We start from the raw sequence: 16586 nt of genomic DNA, 5'->3' as shown, positions 1-16586 counted from the left end.
TGTATTCACTACTAAAGTCTCTTGCCACTTGAAGTTCTAGAAGTTTCTGCCATATCTTTGGGACATGAAATGGCTTTATTAAAATTATTGCTAAGCCAAGTGCAGTGGCACACACCTGCAATCCTAGCTACTCAGGAGGCTGAGATCTAAGGATCACAGTTCAAGGCCAGCCAGGGCACTAAAGACCATGAGACTCATCTCCAATTAACCACTAGAAAACAGGAAGTGGTGCTGTGATTCAAGTGGTAGGGCAGTAGCCTTGAGCTGAAGAGCTCAGGGACAACACCCAGACCCAGCAGTAGGGGAAGTTGAAGAGCTCAGGACAGTGCTCATCAGGGACAGTGCCCAGGCCCAGAGTTCAAGCCCCAGGACTACAAAAACATTAAAAAAAATAAAAATAGCTAAGCCAGCCTGGGTTTAAATTCTGTGAGACTTTTTATCACCAATTAACCACCAGAAAACTGGAAGTGGCACTGTGGCTCAAGTCTCATGACTGACAGAAAAAAAAAAAAAAAGGCTGTCTTCAATATGAAGGAAAATTGCAGTGCATGGAACACTGACTACTGTCCTAATTACGTTTGGATCTGTTTCTGGACATTTCTATACATTTTTATTCTTAGTAGTTTCATTTTTTTCTCAAACATATCCTTTCATCACAAACTTTTTACTTGTTGAGGATAGGGAGGCATCCTGAAACTGCCTGGGACTTAGTGGCCTTGGGTTACATCCCAGAACCATACATGGGCCTGGGAAGGGGGCCCTACAGTGAAGAGTCCTACCTAGGATGCAGCACCTGCAGCAGTAATCCCCAAGCCATCTTCCTCCAGCACTCTGGAGTGCCTAATAGTTCCAAATCACCAGCAGTTCTTTCAGGGAAGGGAGGCAGTTATGATGACTTAACAGAAAAAGGGCTAGGAAGGCTAAATGAATCTTTTCCTATAAAGAATGAGCACACCCAAAAGGCCTGTATGTTTTTTGTCTACTAGAGAACAAGTTATTTTAGGATATTTTGTTAATTACAAAAGATACTTACATGCTACATGTTCCAGTGAAAAACTATACAATCCATTAAGAATTATTTTTTCTACACTTTAGTTTGCTCGAGAAACTATCCCAGGCAGCGCAGGGATATACATTCAGTACTTACAGAGGCACTTACTGCCATCAAACAGTTCTGAGAATAAGAAAATCTGCTCTGAAGACTATTTTTATACTGTTCATGGACCTTTTCAAAGACCATACTTAAAAAAAATCATATAAAGTACTGTTTAGATTGGTTTGGCAATGCCTCATCAGAATATTTTCATGGAAATCTCATGCAAAAACCAGTAACAATACTGTTGGGCAATATTGCTGGCTCCATCCCCAGGTTCTGACAAGTTCAGATGATTTTAGTATTTATCTGAGCAAGGTGCTTTGGTGCTTTAAGAAAACTTGCTTTAAAATCTAGTCTCTAGCACTTCAAAATAAAAGACAATACTCATATGCTTTGCTTTTTTAATAGTAAACATTTTACATATGGCTTGATTCAACTTTCAAACTTCAAACTCAATATATAACAACTTTTAAACTATAGGGAGCTTATTCTCAATAGACAAGTTAACAAGTCATGAAGAGTATTGCTGGCAGAATAAGGAATCGAACAATAACAAATGTATATGTCAGTACCACAGGGAAACTTAAGACTCGGATTCAGAAACCTCATCAGGGCAGCAGTAATATTCTACAAAACATATTTGTCCATCTTCATTTCTAATCATATACTGCAATGAGAGGAATCCTCGGTTATCTGTTCGAATAGACACCTTACAAGATAAGACTAAAGCCTTTGTAGAGGGTTTCAGCAAAGAAATCTTGTATCTGTAGAAGAATAAATAAAAAACTGTTAGACATTCGTAATTTAGTGCTTCTAACTCCAAAAATTAGACAACTAATAAAAGAAAAGCGAACACTTATTCAATTTGCTAATATTTTTCTCCTTTAAAAATAGTCTATTACAAGCTCAAATGTCCAAGTAAATCTAGCACCCTATCATCCCATTATTTTATAATGTTCTGCATTAATAGATTAAAAAAAAACCCACAGCTTTCAAAGAAATTTGGTAGCGGACCTCACCTATAATATTAACACTGGCACTCTTTATATTAAGAACTGACCTGTTGACCTGGGTCTGACTACAGTGAAATGCTTCCATTAAATCCGAATCCTTGGGATAGTCAAGGTGGGAACTTCCTCCATTTCCAAAAGTAGATAATCTGTAGTAGGAAACGAGCATCATATTTATTCAGCATTCCAGCAACATACAACATTAAGATTCAGATAAAACACTTGTCTACCAAGTATAGGGCCTTGAGTTTAAATCCCCCAAAATAAGATTCTTGAGCTGAAATAGATATATACAATTGTTTACAATTGTTTTCTTTTTAGTTACTCATGATTAAACAAGTCTTGCTAGATAGATTAAACTCATGATTAAACAAGTCTTGCTACATAGGCTGAAGCTCATAATTTTCCTGGTTTAGCCTCCCAAATACTAGGATTACAGGCATATACCAACATACACAAGCATTTTCTCATAGGGTACTTTGGCTCAAAGTGGCCGAGCACTAGCTTTGAGCAAAAGCAGCTCGAGGACAGCACTCAGGACTAAAGAATTCAAACCCCAGGATCAGCACACCTAAACACAAAAGTATGAGATAAAGTAAAGGATGTCTAAAGTTCTAATAATTTTAGGAACTAGATAATTAAACTTCTGCAACCTACGTAAATAAAGTAGGAAGAGGGGACCAACAGCAGACCATATCTAGAACTGCACTTTAAGTACCTGAAATATGGCTTCTCAGGAGACATGGTAATCTGGAAAACGTCGCTTGTCATGTCCAATTCAGAAAACGCTTCACGGAGCCCCTCAGACTGCAGAATAACTTTGTTAATAACATTGGTACTGCTGAAATCAAAATCTAATGTTTCTTCAGGCTCCTGAGTATTGATTTTGCAGACTGTCACTACTCCTCCTTCTTCCAGAAATAGTATCAAAGGATGACCATAACCTTGGTAACACATCCGAAGTGCAGTATAAGTCCCTGATGTGGAAAAAGTCATTCAGGGCTTAGTTATTACCTTTATGAACGAGTCTGGCTTCTCCTTAATGTACCACATAAAATTCCTTAAGAGTACTTTATTCTGCCAAATTTCCAGGATATATCTCCTTATAAAAAAGCAAAATTCCAAAAACTATTGCAAGAAAATTGGGTCCAGAAAAATGTATAAATCTCTGAATTATCTCAGAAACGGCATATGTGTGTGCACATGTGTGTGTAGGTATGTATGTGTATGTGTATGTAAACCCACATACGCTCACTCCCACATGTAATTTGATGGAAAATTTGCATGGAGTAACATGTCACATAACACTGCAGAATAAGCTATGTTATTCCCGGTAGGGTCGATATGGGAAACAGTGTATAATATAGATAATGTCTTTATTATAGTACTAGTGTACTCACTATGATAAAGATCACAGCTTCTTCTATTGGGAAACAGCCTTTATATACTTTGATCATTAGACCATGAGAAGAACAAGAGAGAGGATAAAAGGGCACTGAATTTTTACATTTTAGTCATTTATAAAAAAAGGCCTATTTACCAGGTACAGTAGCTCACACCTGTAATCGTAGCAACTCAAGAGGCTGAGATCTGAGGATACCAGTTCACAGCCAGCTGGGGCACTAAAGTCCCATGAGACTCATCTCCCGAATTAACCACCAGGAAAACCGGAAGTGGCACTGCTGCTCAAGGGGTAGGGTGGTAGCCTTGAGGTGAAGAGCTCATGGACAATGCCTGGGCCCAGAGTTCAAACCCCACCACTGACAAAAGAAAAAAAAAAAAGGCCTATTTTGCAAAACTATTTTAATGTTTTTGTAATCATAATAAAATAGCTCACCAGGTGTAGAACTTGATCCAAAAATAGTTAAACAATCTAAAAGGACAGTGAAATTAATTCGAAAAGTAACTGATTCTTCCTGAATCATAAACTCTCGAAATACTTCAGCCTGAAAAAAAAATTAAACATAAAACAGATTTAAGAATAAAACATAACATTCTGGATTTCAAAAATTACAATACTAACTCCATGAGAATAATTTTGTCTTCAGGTATTATTCACTGGAAATGCTTAAACAATAGTATTCGACAGTTAAAGTTGTAACAGTGATTTAAGCCCAGGCAAAATCTTTTCATTTCTATTCCCGTATTACCTATCTCCTCCATGACACTTACCTTGTCCTTTTCCCATTAGGATCAATCCTAAGTAAATGGTTTGATTATGAATAACTAATTTTCAATTTATCTTGCTCCTACTCTGCAATAATCAATTACACTTAGGTGGTCAAAAACTGGAATTGAATCTGGGCGGGGAGTTTAGTCTAGTGGTAGAGTGCTTGCCTAGCATGCACAAAGACCGGGTTCAATTTCTCTGTACCATATACATAGAAAAAAAAAAAGCCAGAAATGATGCTGTGCTCAAGTGCTAGCGCTCTTGCCTTGAGAAAGCCCAAGGACAGTGTTCAGGACCTGAGTTCAAGGCCCAAGACTGGCAAAAAAACCAAAAAACAACAACAAAGAAAACCGAAAACCAAACAACGAAACTGGCATTGAATCTGAAATCCTATCTGAACCCAACAAATATTTCGTAGCAACACAGTTTATAACAGGTAAAAAAGAAAATACAAGGCCGGGAATGTGACTTAGTGGTAGAGTGCTTGCCTAGGGACTAAGCCCTGGGGTTTGATTCCTCAGTACCACATAAAAAGAAAAAGGCCAGAAGTGGCACTGTGGCACAAATGGTAGAGTATTAGCCTTGAGCAAAAAGACGCTGGGGGGGGGGGGGAGAAGCGTCCAGTCCCTGAGTTCAACACCAGGACTGGCAAAAAATAAATAAATAAATGAACGAATGAATAAATAAAAAACAAAACCAAACCCCCAAACAATGCTGGGCATTGGGTGGGCTGTGGCTCACCCTTGGAGCGCCAGCTGCTCAGGAGATGGAGATCTGATCACCATTCAAAGCCAGCCCAGGCAGAAAAGTCTGTGCGAGACTCATTTCCAATCAACTACTGGAAAAAAAAAACAGCAGAAAAAAAAAAAAGCTCAAGCCTTGAGCTCGAGCCCCACAGCACTCCCCCACAAAAGCCAAGTGGGTAACGGGAGCGGACCGCCAGCGGAGCCACCGCACCGTGTCGGGCTCCGGGCTGGCTGAAGCGCCCGGAGCGGCGAGGTTTTGACCCTCCGCCGGCCTCGCCCCCCAGTTACCTCGCGAAACAAGACGGGGGAAACAATTTGTTACCGAGAGAGGGGGCGACCCGGGGGCGCCGGCTGCGCACCTGGATGAAAGCGTTCGCCTGCACGCACTTGGCGTTCTCCACCGTCACGCGGATGCCGTTCTGCGTGGCCACACAAGTGGCGTGCTCTCGGAAGTGGATGGCTTTGAGGAGGGTGGACAGGTTCCGGACGTTGTCCAGGCTGGCCACCAGGCAGTACTGCTCCTCCGCCTCCGGGAAGCCCTGGGCCTGGAGCGGCATGATGCGCGGCTCCCGCCGCGGCCCGCGGGGTGCGCCGGCCGACGGGGCCAAGCTCGCCTCCCGCGCACCGCCGAACACCTGAGGAGAAAGCCAAAGGCCGTGAAGGCCAGACGCCGCCTCCGCGCCGCTGGGTCCCCGGGGCGTCCCACCGCCGCCCGCCGCACCCCCCCGACCCCGCGCGTCCGACCGGCCGAGTGCCCCCGCGGCCCATGAACGTGGCGGAAAGTTCAAAGCGCGGCTCCGGTTGCCGGGACCCCGACACTTGTGAGAAGCCGCCCAGCACAAACGCGCAGGAGTCACTGGCGCGAGGTGGTCTTCGCCGCGACCGTTAGCGGCGAATGCCAACCGGTCGCGTTAGCAGCCGGGAGACAGCGAGCTGGGGGCGTGGCCAGGGTCGGCGAGTGGGGGCGGGGCCATACCAGGAGGCGGGGCCTGGCAGAGATCGCGAGTCCTGGGAAATTCCAGAAGAATTCCAGCCAGCTCTTCCCCGCACCCCTTCCAACGGCCGTCTGCGGGACCAACGGCGGTTTACTAAGGAAGTGGTGTGTGTGGGTGGGGGGGTCGACCCTGGGAGGCGTCACGTGTGCCGAGGGGGCGGGGCCTAGGTTTTCTCGACCAGTGACCAGCGGCTCCCGGAAAAGTGAGACAGTGGAGCATTCCCGCCACTCGTCACTCCTGCCAATCACTTCCCCAGAGAACGAGCGGAGGTCGGAGAGCCGCGCACGCGCGAACAAGTCCGAGATGATAGAGTTGGAGGCCCGCAGAGCCCAGCGGACCCTACCGAAACCGGAAGGAGGAGAAGGCGAAGGAAACGGAAGTACGTCTCAGAGAGCAAGCGACGGGGCAAGATGGCGGCAACCAAGAGGAAGCGGCGTGGAGACTTGCTGCTCAAAGTGAAGAAGCCAAAAAGAGATGGAAAAGAGGCCGGGAAGCCAGCTACGCAGCCAGAAGACGTGGAGGAAGAAGATCGAAATTGTATCCCAGGCCCCGTTTGCAAGGTAGAGCTTAGGACGGGGATCTCGCGGCGGCGGCGGCTCGGTGGCGCGTCTTTGGGCCTTCTTCCCGTACTGCAGATCTGTTAGTTCCGAGTGTCCGTGTGCCGGCCGAGCGCGGCCTCGAGGCAGTGGGAGTCTAATCTTGGTCCACGTGGCCGCATTTTGAGAGGTGGCAGGCAGTCGCAGGGAAGCGACCTAGGAGTGCGACGTCCACCTGCGCCCCCCCCCACTCCCGAGCATAATGCTTTTCGTTATTTTGGGCAATTATGTTTCTTAGAGTAATTTTTCCAGATCCTGCCATGGTAAGCCAGTCGGAGATCGTGATATCCAAACTTCATAAAGTCTCGGCGCGTGGCACTCAAGACTGACTTGTTTAATTAGGTCATTAACTCAATCGAAAATGGAAAAATTAGATGGCACGAGTGTTATTTTAACAGATTTTTAACATACCATGCTCTTGGCCTGGGTATTTGCAGACATGACTATAGTGTGACTTTTTTTTTTTCCCCTGAAAAGTCGGAGTTGAGAAGTTAACAGTTGATGGGCTTTATTCAAGAAGTGGGGAGTTTTTGGTGCAGCTAACATTCAAATGAAAGCTCCTTAAGTGAGTTGGCATACTGTGAAGGCAGGATTTATAAGTTTGTGTTCCCTGAACTTGGAGGTCGAATACTGAAGCACCTACTAGCTGAGAAGTGACCTTTTGTGGTTCAGTGGCAAGGTAAGCTCAGAGACGAGCTCTGAAGAATGAAGAGAGTAAATTGTATTGTTGCTATTAATTACAAGTGGCATCCCCAGTTCCCATCTACAAATTAAAAGGATGAAAATGCTTAATTGCGAAAAATAAACTTAACCTACAGATTTTCAGCAAGTGGTAATATTCTCTTTCTTTCAGGAGCTGAAAAAAAAAAGATGGAAATGTGTAATCTGTTCTGTGAAATATTTTTTTTTTTTGGCCAGTCCTAGGCTTAAGCTCAGGGCCTGAGGACTGTCCCTGGATTTTTCTCAAGGCTAGAACTCTACCACTTGAGCCTCAGCACACTTCCAGTTTATTTCAATGTATGTGGTACGGAGGAATCGAACCCGGGTCTTGTCTTTGTGCATACTAGGCAAGCACTCTACCACTAGGCCAAACCCTTGGCCTGGAAATATTATTTTTATTCTAGGAAAATGTGGTAAGGAACCATGGGTTTTAGCCATTAATGGACCTTGATTTTACAATAAGAGTAAAATTTTGTTCAAAGTTGACAGGAAACAAAAAAAAAAAACTGGCCAAAGGTGTTGAAGTAGGAAAATGGAGAAAACTTTAAAACAGAGCCAGATTGATTTAACAGTTTGGTTAATGTTGGGGAGTAGAGATGTAAAAAGAGAAAAATGTTTTCAAATCCAACACTTGTCATTTTGAACTTCATGTAGAAAATCCTGGGAAATAGCATTATAATTGAAATTGTTCCTTTAAAAGATGACTTAGCTTCACTGTCTAAGGCCGGCCCCTGTGTACAGGACTGTCTAAACAGTGAAGAGGAAAGGGATGCAGGTGTGGCTCAAGTGGTAGACTACTTGCTTGATGAGTTCAAACCCCAGTACTGCAAAGTGAAATTAATAGCATTTGGTAGTGCTTAGGACTCAAGGATAACAGGTTGTGAAGTTAAAGGCTGGAGGACTGCAGTAATGGTGACAGCATCACAAGAGAAAGGAAATCTGCAGGAAATACCTAATTTTAAGTATGTGTGTAGTATAGTGTTTGAGTCTTTACTCATGTTCTATTGAGTTTGTAGTTGAAGCTGTGGAAGTATGAGACCACTGTGATGGGCAAAATAAATGTAAAAAGGCTAAAAAGAGAACCCTAAGGATAGGAAGGAGGAATTAGTTGCAGTTCTGGGTGTTCGCTGGTTTGCTTTGAATAAGGGTTTTACTGTACTGCCTCTAATTTCTGTGTTCAAGTAAGTCCCCTACCTCATCTTCCTTAGTAGTGGGGGTTAAGAGCATATGCTGTCATGCCCAGGATCTGGAAGCTTTTTAAAAAACAAATGAGAAGCCATTCACTGGTAGCACAAGCTTGCAATCTGCTCTGGAGATTGAGATCTGATGATTGTGGTTTTAGAGCCAGCCTGCTCAAAAAATTCCCAGAAACTCATCACAATTAACTAAACCTGAAGTGGCACTGTGGTTCAAGTGGTAGAGCACTAGCCTTGAGCACAGGGAGGGTCAGGGACAGTGCCTAGGCCCTGAGTTCAAATCCTACAACTGACAAAAAAATGAGATAGGTTTAGTATGAAAATTTAACCATCATTTACTGTTTCATTTAGGGCAAGTGGAAAAATAAGGAACGGATTCTCATCTTTTCTTCCAGAGGAATAAATTTTAGAACAAGACATTTAATGCAGGACCTGAGAATGTTGATGCCTCATTCTAAAGCAGGTACGCTTGTTACATATTTTAAAATTTGTATTTATGCAAACTGATTATATACATTTGCTTATGTGTTCATTATTTATTCAGTCTTGTGAGACTTCCACAATACTGTGGAAGTTTATCCTTTGAAATACCATATTCTTTTAAGTTAATTTATAATTTCTGTATAGAATTTACTAGAAATTTTCTTTAAAATACCTAAATAACATTTAAACATTTTCTAAGGTTCAGTGATGCCTTCAATACTTAGTGAAAGTTGTGACACAAAAAAGCTAGTTTGTCTTTCTAAACAGTTCAGTACTGCCATGTATTTTCTGGGCTCTTAAAAACTGACATAGGATGAGGTTTAAGTTGGTATCAGCCAATTTCTAAATACCAGGTTATTTTCTAGCAAGGTTCCATCTTAAACATGAGTGAAAAATGTCTGCTCTTAAGATTAAACCTTGATGCTGCCATTATACCACTGTTTTGTGCCTAAATTTGAAGATGTTTTGAGATTTTAATCTGAGGTAATAGCTTGATGCTTTATGTTAGTGCTTTTTGCACTGGGATTTATTGAGATGTCTTTAGATCTCTGAAACTATTATGAGAAGTCTATATTTTTTTTTCTATGATAATCCAGAGAACATTTTTTTGTGTGTGCAGGGTGCTGAGGTTTGAATTCAGGGTCTCACTGCATTCCACTAGCATCTCAGTACAGTTGGCCTACACTGAGATTCTTCTCTTGGTGCTTTCCAGTGTCATTGGAATGATAATTGTGTGACTAGGTGTGGTATATGCCTGGTGTGATAGGTGTATGACTAGCCATTGGTCAAGGTAGAGTCTCCTAAACTTATTTTATCCAAGCGGGATGGTTCAGATTGTGATCCCCTGATTTCTACCTCCAAATTAGTTAGGATTACAGCTTATTCACATACCTGGCTGCCTGAAACTATTTTTTTTTTGTCATCTGTTACAAAATTTTCATCAATTTTATTTTTTTGTCTATTAGAGAAAAATGTCTCAGTAGCCTAGGCTACAAGCTGTCTCCTGCCTTAGCATCCTGAATGCTGGGTTTAAATGTATATTTATGTCCCGCAAGATTTTAGCTTCTCAACTGAATGTGTTCTAATGCTGGATTCCTTAAACATATTTTCCTGTTTGTAAGAAATTTCTCATTTTTGGAAGAAATTCACATGAATTTTGCATCTTCCAATGTAACTAATGGCAGACAAATAAAAAAGGTGGGCTCTGGGGCTCACACATAAAATCCTAGCTACTCAGGAAGCCCAGATCTGAAAATGGTGGTTTGAAGCCAACCCTGACAGAAAAGTTTATGCATCACTAGCTACCAAAAAGGAAAAACAAGCCAGAGTGCTACCCTTCAGCAGTGCTCAGGCCCAGCTCTGAGTTCAAGCCCTAGGATTGGTGCTGGACACGCCATCCCCCCCACCCTTCAACCCTCTCCTTCTGTCCCTTTCCTTTTCTCCCTCTCTCCCACTTCCCCTAGGAAAAAAAAACTCATTCCTGAAGTGAATAGGTATTTACCGATTTTTCTTGTTGTACCTTAAATACTGTAGTTTAACAACAATTTACATAACATATAACACTGTAGGTATGTGCAAATAGAACAGCCTTTTATACAAAGGACTTAAGATTTTCATATGGAGGCCAGGAGTTTGGCCTAGTGGTTAAAGTGCTTGCCTAGCATGCACGAAGACCCGGGTTCAATTCCTTGTACTACATACATAGAAAAAAGCCGGAAGTGGTGCTGAGGCTCAAGTGGTAGAGCTCTAGCCTTGAGAAAGTCCAAGGACAGTGCTGAGGCCCTGAGCTCAAGCCCAGGACTGGCAAAAAAAAAAAAAAAAAAAGATTTTCATATGGAGCAGTCTTATTGTAGGGATAATGGCCTGAAGTCTGAGTGAGAAGTGCTGCTTAACTTAACAGGTTTTTTGGTGAGTATTGAGGCTTGAACTCTGGGCCTAGGTGCTGTCCCTGAGCTCTTCAGCTTAAGGCTACCGCCCTACCCCTGAGCCACAGCCCCACTTCCCGTTTTCTAGTGATTAATTGGAGGTAAGAGTCTCTCTGTCTTTAGTGCCCGGGCTTGTTTTGATCCAGGATCTAGACCTCAGTCTCCTGAGTAGCTAGGATTACAGGTATGAGCCACTGTGCCAGGCTTTAACTTAAGAGTTCTTGAATGCTATTTTTAATTACCATTGATAGAGTGTTTTTAGATCTAATTTAAAAACAAATTATAAAATCTAGAGTGAGCATTGTAGAAACACTTAAAACTGTTTTATAACTTAGTGTGAATTGATTATAGTTGTTTTGAAATCTTTTGTTTACTTGCCTTTTTTTCTTTTTATAGATACTAAAATGGATCGTAAAGATAAATTATTTGTGATTAATGAGGTAATTTTAAAAACTTGTAAATACTTAGGAACACTAAAGATGGACCATTCAGAACCGTATTTAGTGACTAACATTATTTTGTTAGATATCGATACACAGATGTTATCAATTTTTTGCAGCCCATCAGTGTTTTTTACATAATATCTAATATTATATGAAATTGTTAGTACTTATAAAACCAACATATATAAAATAAAAATTTAAAACCATGAGACATTTTGTCAAGATTAAAATTGGTGTCTGTGAAATCTACTTTTTGAATAAATATAAACTCAGCTATTTTAGATATTTATACAGTTTTTTTGTTTTGTTTTGTTTTTGCCGCCAGTCCTGGGGCTTGAACTCAGGGCTTGGGCCTGAGTTTTTGCTCAAGGCTAGCGCTCTACCACTTGAGCCACAGCACTACTTTGGGCTTTTTCTGTGTACGTGGTACAGAGGAATCGAACCCAGGGCTTCATGCATGCTAGTCGAGCATTCTACCACTAGGCTGTGCTTCCAGCCCCAATATGTATATAGTTTTATGGTCTTAATTCATTTTGGGGAAATGCACTTGTTAATTACATTGCATTTAGTTCTCATTTGTATTATCTACATTTTTTTCTGTACTTGATTTAGGTCTGTGAAATGAAAAATTGCAATAAGTGTATCTATTTTGAAGCTAAGAAAAAGCAAGATCTCTATATGTGGTAAGATAATATGCTGGTAAAGTTTGTGTTGAATTTGTTTTGGTGGGTTTATTTGTAGATAGTACGTAATAAGCTCTATTCTTACGTAGAAGGGACTGGTGAATGAAATAACACATTTGCTTTTTCAAAGTAGAAGCCTTTAAAGAAAATTAAATAATCAAGCCTATTTTAGTCCACCCTCCCCTCTGTGAATAGATAATAAACATTTACTACAGTATATATTCTTGTGTTCTTCTTTTGTCTTTCAGGCTTTCAAATTCACCTCATGGGCCATCTGCCAAATTCCTTGTTCAGAATAGTAAGTTGATTCAACATTTTTTTGTGTGTGAAAAATAAAAAGGGGAAAACATCTAATAAAACAGGTTGTGCCACAATTTTCACTGTTTGTTGTTTTTCCAGTTCATACCCTGGCTGAACTGAAGATGACTGGCAACTGCTTGAAAGGTTCTAGGCCACTTTTGTCTTTTGATCCTGTAAGTTTCTCACTCTGTGTTCCAGGTTTAATCTGAATGGTTGGTTTATGTATATATAGTTGTATACGCAAATTTACTTTAACTTGAAATAGAGTACTTAGTTTTTTATATAAAGCATGTACTGGTTTCAAGTAGTATGTTCATTTTATTTTTATAGGCCTTTGATGAATTGCCACATTATGCTTTGTTAAAAGAACTCTTAATTCAGGTAAATATTCTTTTCCAGAAAGTATTTTTTTTTTAGTTTTATCACTTAATAAGAAACTAACATACACCGTTTTTGTTTTTTTAAACAGATATTTAGTACACCTCGATATCATCCCAAAAGCCAACCATTTGTGGACCATGTTTTTACTTTCACCATTTTGGATAATAGGATATGGTTTCGGAACTTTCAGGTTAGCTTTGCTTTGTTTTTTTGTTTTGTTTTGTTTCTTTTGTCAGTTGTGGGACTTGAATTCTGGGCCCGGGCACTAGCCCTTAGCTCTTCAGTTCAAGGGTATTGCCCTACCCCTTGACCCAGTGCCACTTCTGATTTTCTAGTGGTTAATTACAGATAAGAGTTCTCATGGACTTTAGTGCCTGGGCTGACTTTAAACCATGATCCTCAAATTTCAGCATCCTGAGTAGCTAGGATTACAGATATGAGCCACCATGTCAGGCTTGCTTTGATTTTTAACTTTTATTTGAATCAGAATATATAGTCTTTGCAAACAGAAGAATGTGAATAGTAGTAGCTCTTTACTGTTTTAAGTAGTTTTATTGGTCCTCCAGAGAGTTTCTAGTGGGCTCTATCTAATTCCTCCCATATCTGTTAATTGATGTGGAATATAAATTTCCTGATAAGCCACTGTATTATTTTACTTTATAAAAAGAAAATCTATTAGTATTTATTTTCTTCCAGAAGGCTAAGAATCCACAGTGAGGATTTTTCTGAATTAAAGGTGTAGTAAATATAATTGTATTAGGAGAAATCTAAGACCAGATTGCAAATATGATACTCCTTGGTTAGTGTTATAGAGCAATTGCTTACCTAGCCTTAGAAGGCCCTGGATTTTGGTCAGTCCCCAGTACTAGGGGAAAATAAAAGTAATTGTTATCGAAGGAATTCAAAAAGAACTATGAGGTAAGTCTTGCTCTCAGAAGAGGAGATTCTAGAAATGCTAAAGAAGGAATTTGGCAGAATGAGTTTGTATAATAAAGACAAAAAATGGGAGAGAATAGTAAGAGCAAAAATCCCTTAAGGCATATGACTCTTATCTCTGTTTTGTGCTAGATGCCTTAAATTATAACTTAAATACATGCACTTCTTAGCTAGAGAAGTCAGACATAACTAAATAAAAATGTTAATATTCATGAAGAACAAGACATGAACCAAGCTCAATTTTAAAAAGCACACTGAAAACCTGTTTTTCTAGGACAACTTTCTTTAGTAATGAATTTCAGAAAAATACTGATTTGGCATTTACAGAGCTCCTTCCACGTTCCTGCTTTGATTGTATGCTCCTTTTTTTTTCGTGCATTTGTAATTAGGTTATGGCTAGTTTACCTTTTAGAAATGGTGCATTCAATGAAAATGAATGTATCTTTTTTATTAAAGATCATAGAAGAAGATGCTGCTCTTGTAGAAATAGGACCTCGTTTTGTCTTAAATCTCATAAAGATTTTCCAGGGAAGTTTTGGAGGACCAACATTATATGAAAATCCTCACTACCAATCACCAAATATGGTAAGTAGATTTTATTGTTGAGTAAATTGTCAGTTCTTGGGCCAAAATAACTGAATTACTATTCTATTACCTGAAAAAAAAAATTTTTATTGATGCATATGTACCTGCAAATTACTTGTTTTTTTTTTTTTTTCATGACAATGGGTGAAGAATTTAAGTGAATTTTTTTTCTTAAGTAAAACATTCTAAAGGCCTCTAATCTGTGTTATTCCTAGCATCGACGGATCATAAGATCCATCACAGCTGCAAAATACAGAGAGAAACAACAAGTGAAGGATGTTCAGAAACTGAAAAAGAAAGAGCCAAAGACTGTTCTTCCACATGATCCTACTGAAGATGTTTTTGCTGTACCAGCTGAGGAAAAACCAGTAGAAATACAGTGGGTAAAACCAGAGCCCAAAGTAGATTTGAAAGCAAGAAAGAAGAGGGTTTATAAAAGGCAAAGGAAAATTCAACAGAAGATGAATAAAGGGAATGCAAAATGAATCCATGGATAACTTTTGTTTTTCAGTTATTGTATATTTGTATTCTGTGTGTAAATACTTTTATTATCCAGGATCTCTTTATATCATTAACATGCCATTTAAAAATTTAAATCTTAAATTTAGTGATGTTTTGTCTTTTTCTAAATAAAATGTCTCTAGAATTCATTAGTTATTTTCTGATTTTCTTTTTCAGAGCTAATGTGGAATTACAAAAGTTTAGTATGTTTAAGGTCTAGGATGCTTTCTTAGATTAGATTTTTGATGTGGTAAAGTTGAAATTCAAACAGATGGGTTATTATTTACAAAGGCTTTAGATGCTGAGAATGTCATTTGTGAGTATATAGATAGGTACCCTATTTAAGGATAGACTAGTAGAAAAGAAACATCCTACTGGGATTTGACTTACTGGAGGAGCAAGTTAATGATTTGGAAGACCCAGCCTCTGATCTTTTCCTCATCTCAAAAGAAGAGTCTTAAGAATTCTTAGGCTTTTGGGAATCAAATGAGTTAATATCAATGTTGAAAGCATTTTGTAAATTATAAGCGTAGATTGCTTTTTCTAAAAACTAATAAAGGAAGAACATGATAGTTGTTAGGGAGGTTCAGAGCGACACAGAGCATTTGAATTTTTCCTTATGAAACAGATTGCTTATTTTAAGCATGGGAGAATACTGAGTTTTAAGAACTGATGGGGGAACTGGGCTGACAGGTAGATTAGTAAAGCTAGGCTGTATATACGCTGTTTTCAACTTTTTTTTTTGGCAGTGCTTGGATTATGAACTTCAGTCACAACCCCAGCCTTAGCTATCTAGGTTTTAGATAAAGTCTGGTGATTGTTGGTGTCCCCTATATATAATATAGTTGTAGACCACTGCCTCCCTGTCTGACACATTTTTTGACTTCACGTTAGTCTCCTGTTATGTCAGCAGCATGTTTACTAAACTGCACAACATTGTACTTTATATCCTAAACATTCTGTATTGTTTTTGATAATTCAGGTTGTTTTTGTTTTTGTTTTTTGCTAACATACCTAGTAGATACTTACATAGAAATTCTATATTTTTTTTTTCCCACAACCTATGTAGGTTCTTAGAAATGAAGCTTAGGTTAAGGGTTTGAATCATTAAGGTTTTTGATTGATATTCAGTGCTTTGGTTCAAAATTAGTTTTTCCTTTGTTACTGCACTAATCCTGTTTTATAAGATGTGTTTCATACTGTAATGGTATTGTAAAATATCTTTCCTGGTTTATTTAAATTTTATTTAAAATATTTCGAGAAGTATCAGTCAATGGAAGACTTCTGTTAGATTTTTACCCAATTGTATGTTTTGAAATAGTTGTATGTCTTAAAATAGTCTTAAGTTATACAACTAATATTTGTCATAGTTTTACCTGAAATACCTGTATAATTAAAAACAGTATGCCAGATTAAGGCCAAATTTAATTAAGCGCAAAAAAAAAATGTTGGGTTGTTCAGGGAGTTGAATAGAGGCTTGGAAGAACATGAACCTATATAGGATTTGTTTTGAACACCCACGTTTTAGGAAGATAATTTTAGGTTAAAAACTAGATCAACAAGTGGACAGTAATGACACAAAGAATACTTCTGAATAGTGTGTTCTGGGAGTTTTGATAGGATTTTCAGTTTGACAATTTGGAATTATCAGTTTCGACATAGAGGCTTGGTGCAAATGGCTCATTCCTAGCCATTTAGGAAGCTGAGATGTGAGGATTGCAGTTCAGAGCCAGCCAGGGCAATTAAGTCTGTGAGACTTTTTCCAGTTACCCACCAAAAGCCAGAAATGAGCCAGAAATGGTTCAAGTGGTAGAGCACAC

At 39.5% G+C, this 16586-nt stretch overlaps 2 protein-coding genes across 6 annotated transcripts; one reads left to right on the top strand and one right to left on the bottom strand.

The window, feature by feature from the left end:
- Positions 1–1489: 1489 nt before the first annotated feature.
- Positions 1490–5921, bottom strand: Rad1 (RAD1 checkpoint DNA exonuclease). Of its 2 annotated transcripts, none has more exons than XM_090332061.1 (6): positions 5767–5921; positions 5382–5657; positions 3944–4052; positions 2825–3083; positions 2157–2255; positions 1490–1860 (listed from the first exon to the last, which is right to left on the bottom strand). In XM_090332061.1, the coding sequence occupies exons 1-6, from the start codon at positions 5788–5790 to the stop codon at positions 1680–1682; spliced, it is 948 nt and encodes a 315-aa protein (XP_090188187.1). In that variant the 5' UTR covers positions 5791–5921; the 3' UTR covers positions 1490–1679. The 2 variants fall into 2 exon arrangements, with proteins under 2 accessions (XP_090188187.1, XP_090188188.1); XM_090332062.1 differs by having other exon boundaries at positions 5778–5921.
- Positions 5922–6064: 143 nt separating this feature from the next.
- On the top strand, positions 6065–15453 carry Brix1 (biogenesis of ribosomes BRX1). Of its 4 annotated transcripts, none has more exons than XM_090332057.1 (10): positions 6065–6577; positions 8881–8992; positions 11334–11377; positions 11993–12063; positions 12312–12361; positions 12463–12536; positions 12694–12744; positions 12833–12934; positions 14137–14265; positions 14481–15453. In XM_090332057.1, the coding sequence occupies exons 1-10, from the start codon at positions 6428–6430 to the stop codon at positions 14748–14750; spliced, it is 1053 nt and encodes a 350-aa protein (XP_090188183.1). In that variant the 5' UTR covers positions 6065–6427; the 3' UTR covers positions 14751–15453. The 4 variants fall into 4 exon arrangements, with proteins under 4 accessions (XP_090188183.1, XP_090188184.1, XP_090188185.1 ...); XM_090332058.1 differs by having other exon boundaries at positions 6067–6577; positions 8925–8992; XM_090332059.1 differs by lacking the exon at positions 6065–6577 and adding an exon at positions 6858–6876.
- The last annotated feature ends 1133 nt before the right edge of the window (positions 15454–16586 follow it).

The sequence above is a fragment of the Megascapheus bottae genome, chromosome 4, assembly GCF_031878675.1.
Source record: "Megascapheus bottae isolate mThoBot1 chromosome 4, mThoBot2.hap1, whole genome shotgun sequence".
Lineage (NCBI taxonomy): Eukaryota > Metazoa > Chordata > Mammalia > Rodentia > Geomyidae > Megascapheus > Megascapheus bottae.
The sequence above is the reverse complement of the archived record's forward strand: the minus strand, read 5'-3'. Positions and strand labels throughout refer to the sequence as shown.

Coding starts and splice junctions, on each gene's coding strand:
- Brix1 (XM_090332057.1), top strand. CDS start 6,428: ATGGCGGCAACCAAGAGGAAGCGGCGTGGAGACTTGCTGCTCAAAGTG. Junction 6,578..8,880: donor TCCCAGGCCCCGTTTGCAAG/GTAGAGCTTAGG, acceptor TGTTTCATTTAG/GGCAAGTGGAAAAATAAGGA. Junction 12,362..12,462: donor CAAATTCCTTGTTCAGAATA/GTAAGTTGATTC, acceptor TTGTTTTTCCAG/TTCATACCCTGGCTGAACTG.
- Rad1 (XM_090332061.1), bottom strand. CDS start 5,790: ATGGGCCGCGGGGGCACTCGGCCG. Junction 3,084..3,943: donor TGGATCAAGTTCTACACCTG/GTGAGCTATTTT, acceptor TTTCCACATCAG/GGACTTATACTGCACTTCGG. Junction 1,861..2,156: donor AGTCAGACCCAGGTCAACAG/GTCAGTTCTTAA, acceptor ATTCTTCTACAG/ATACAAGATTTCTTTGCTGA.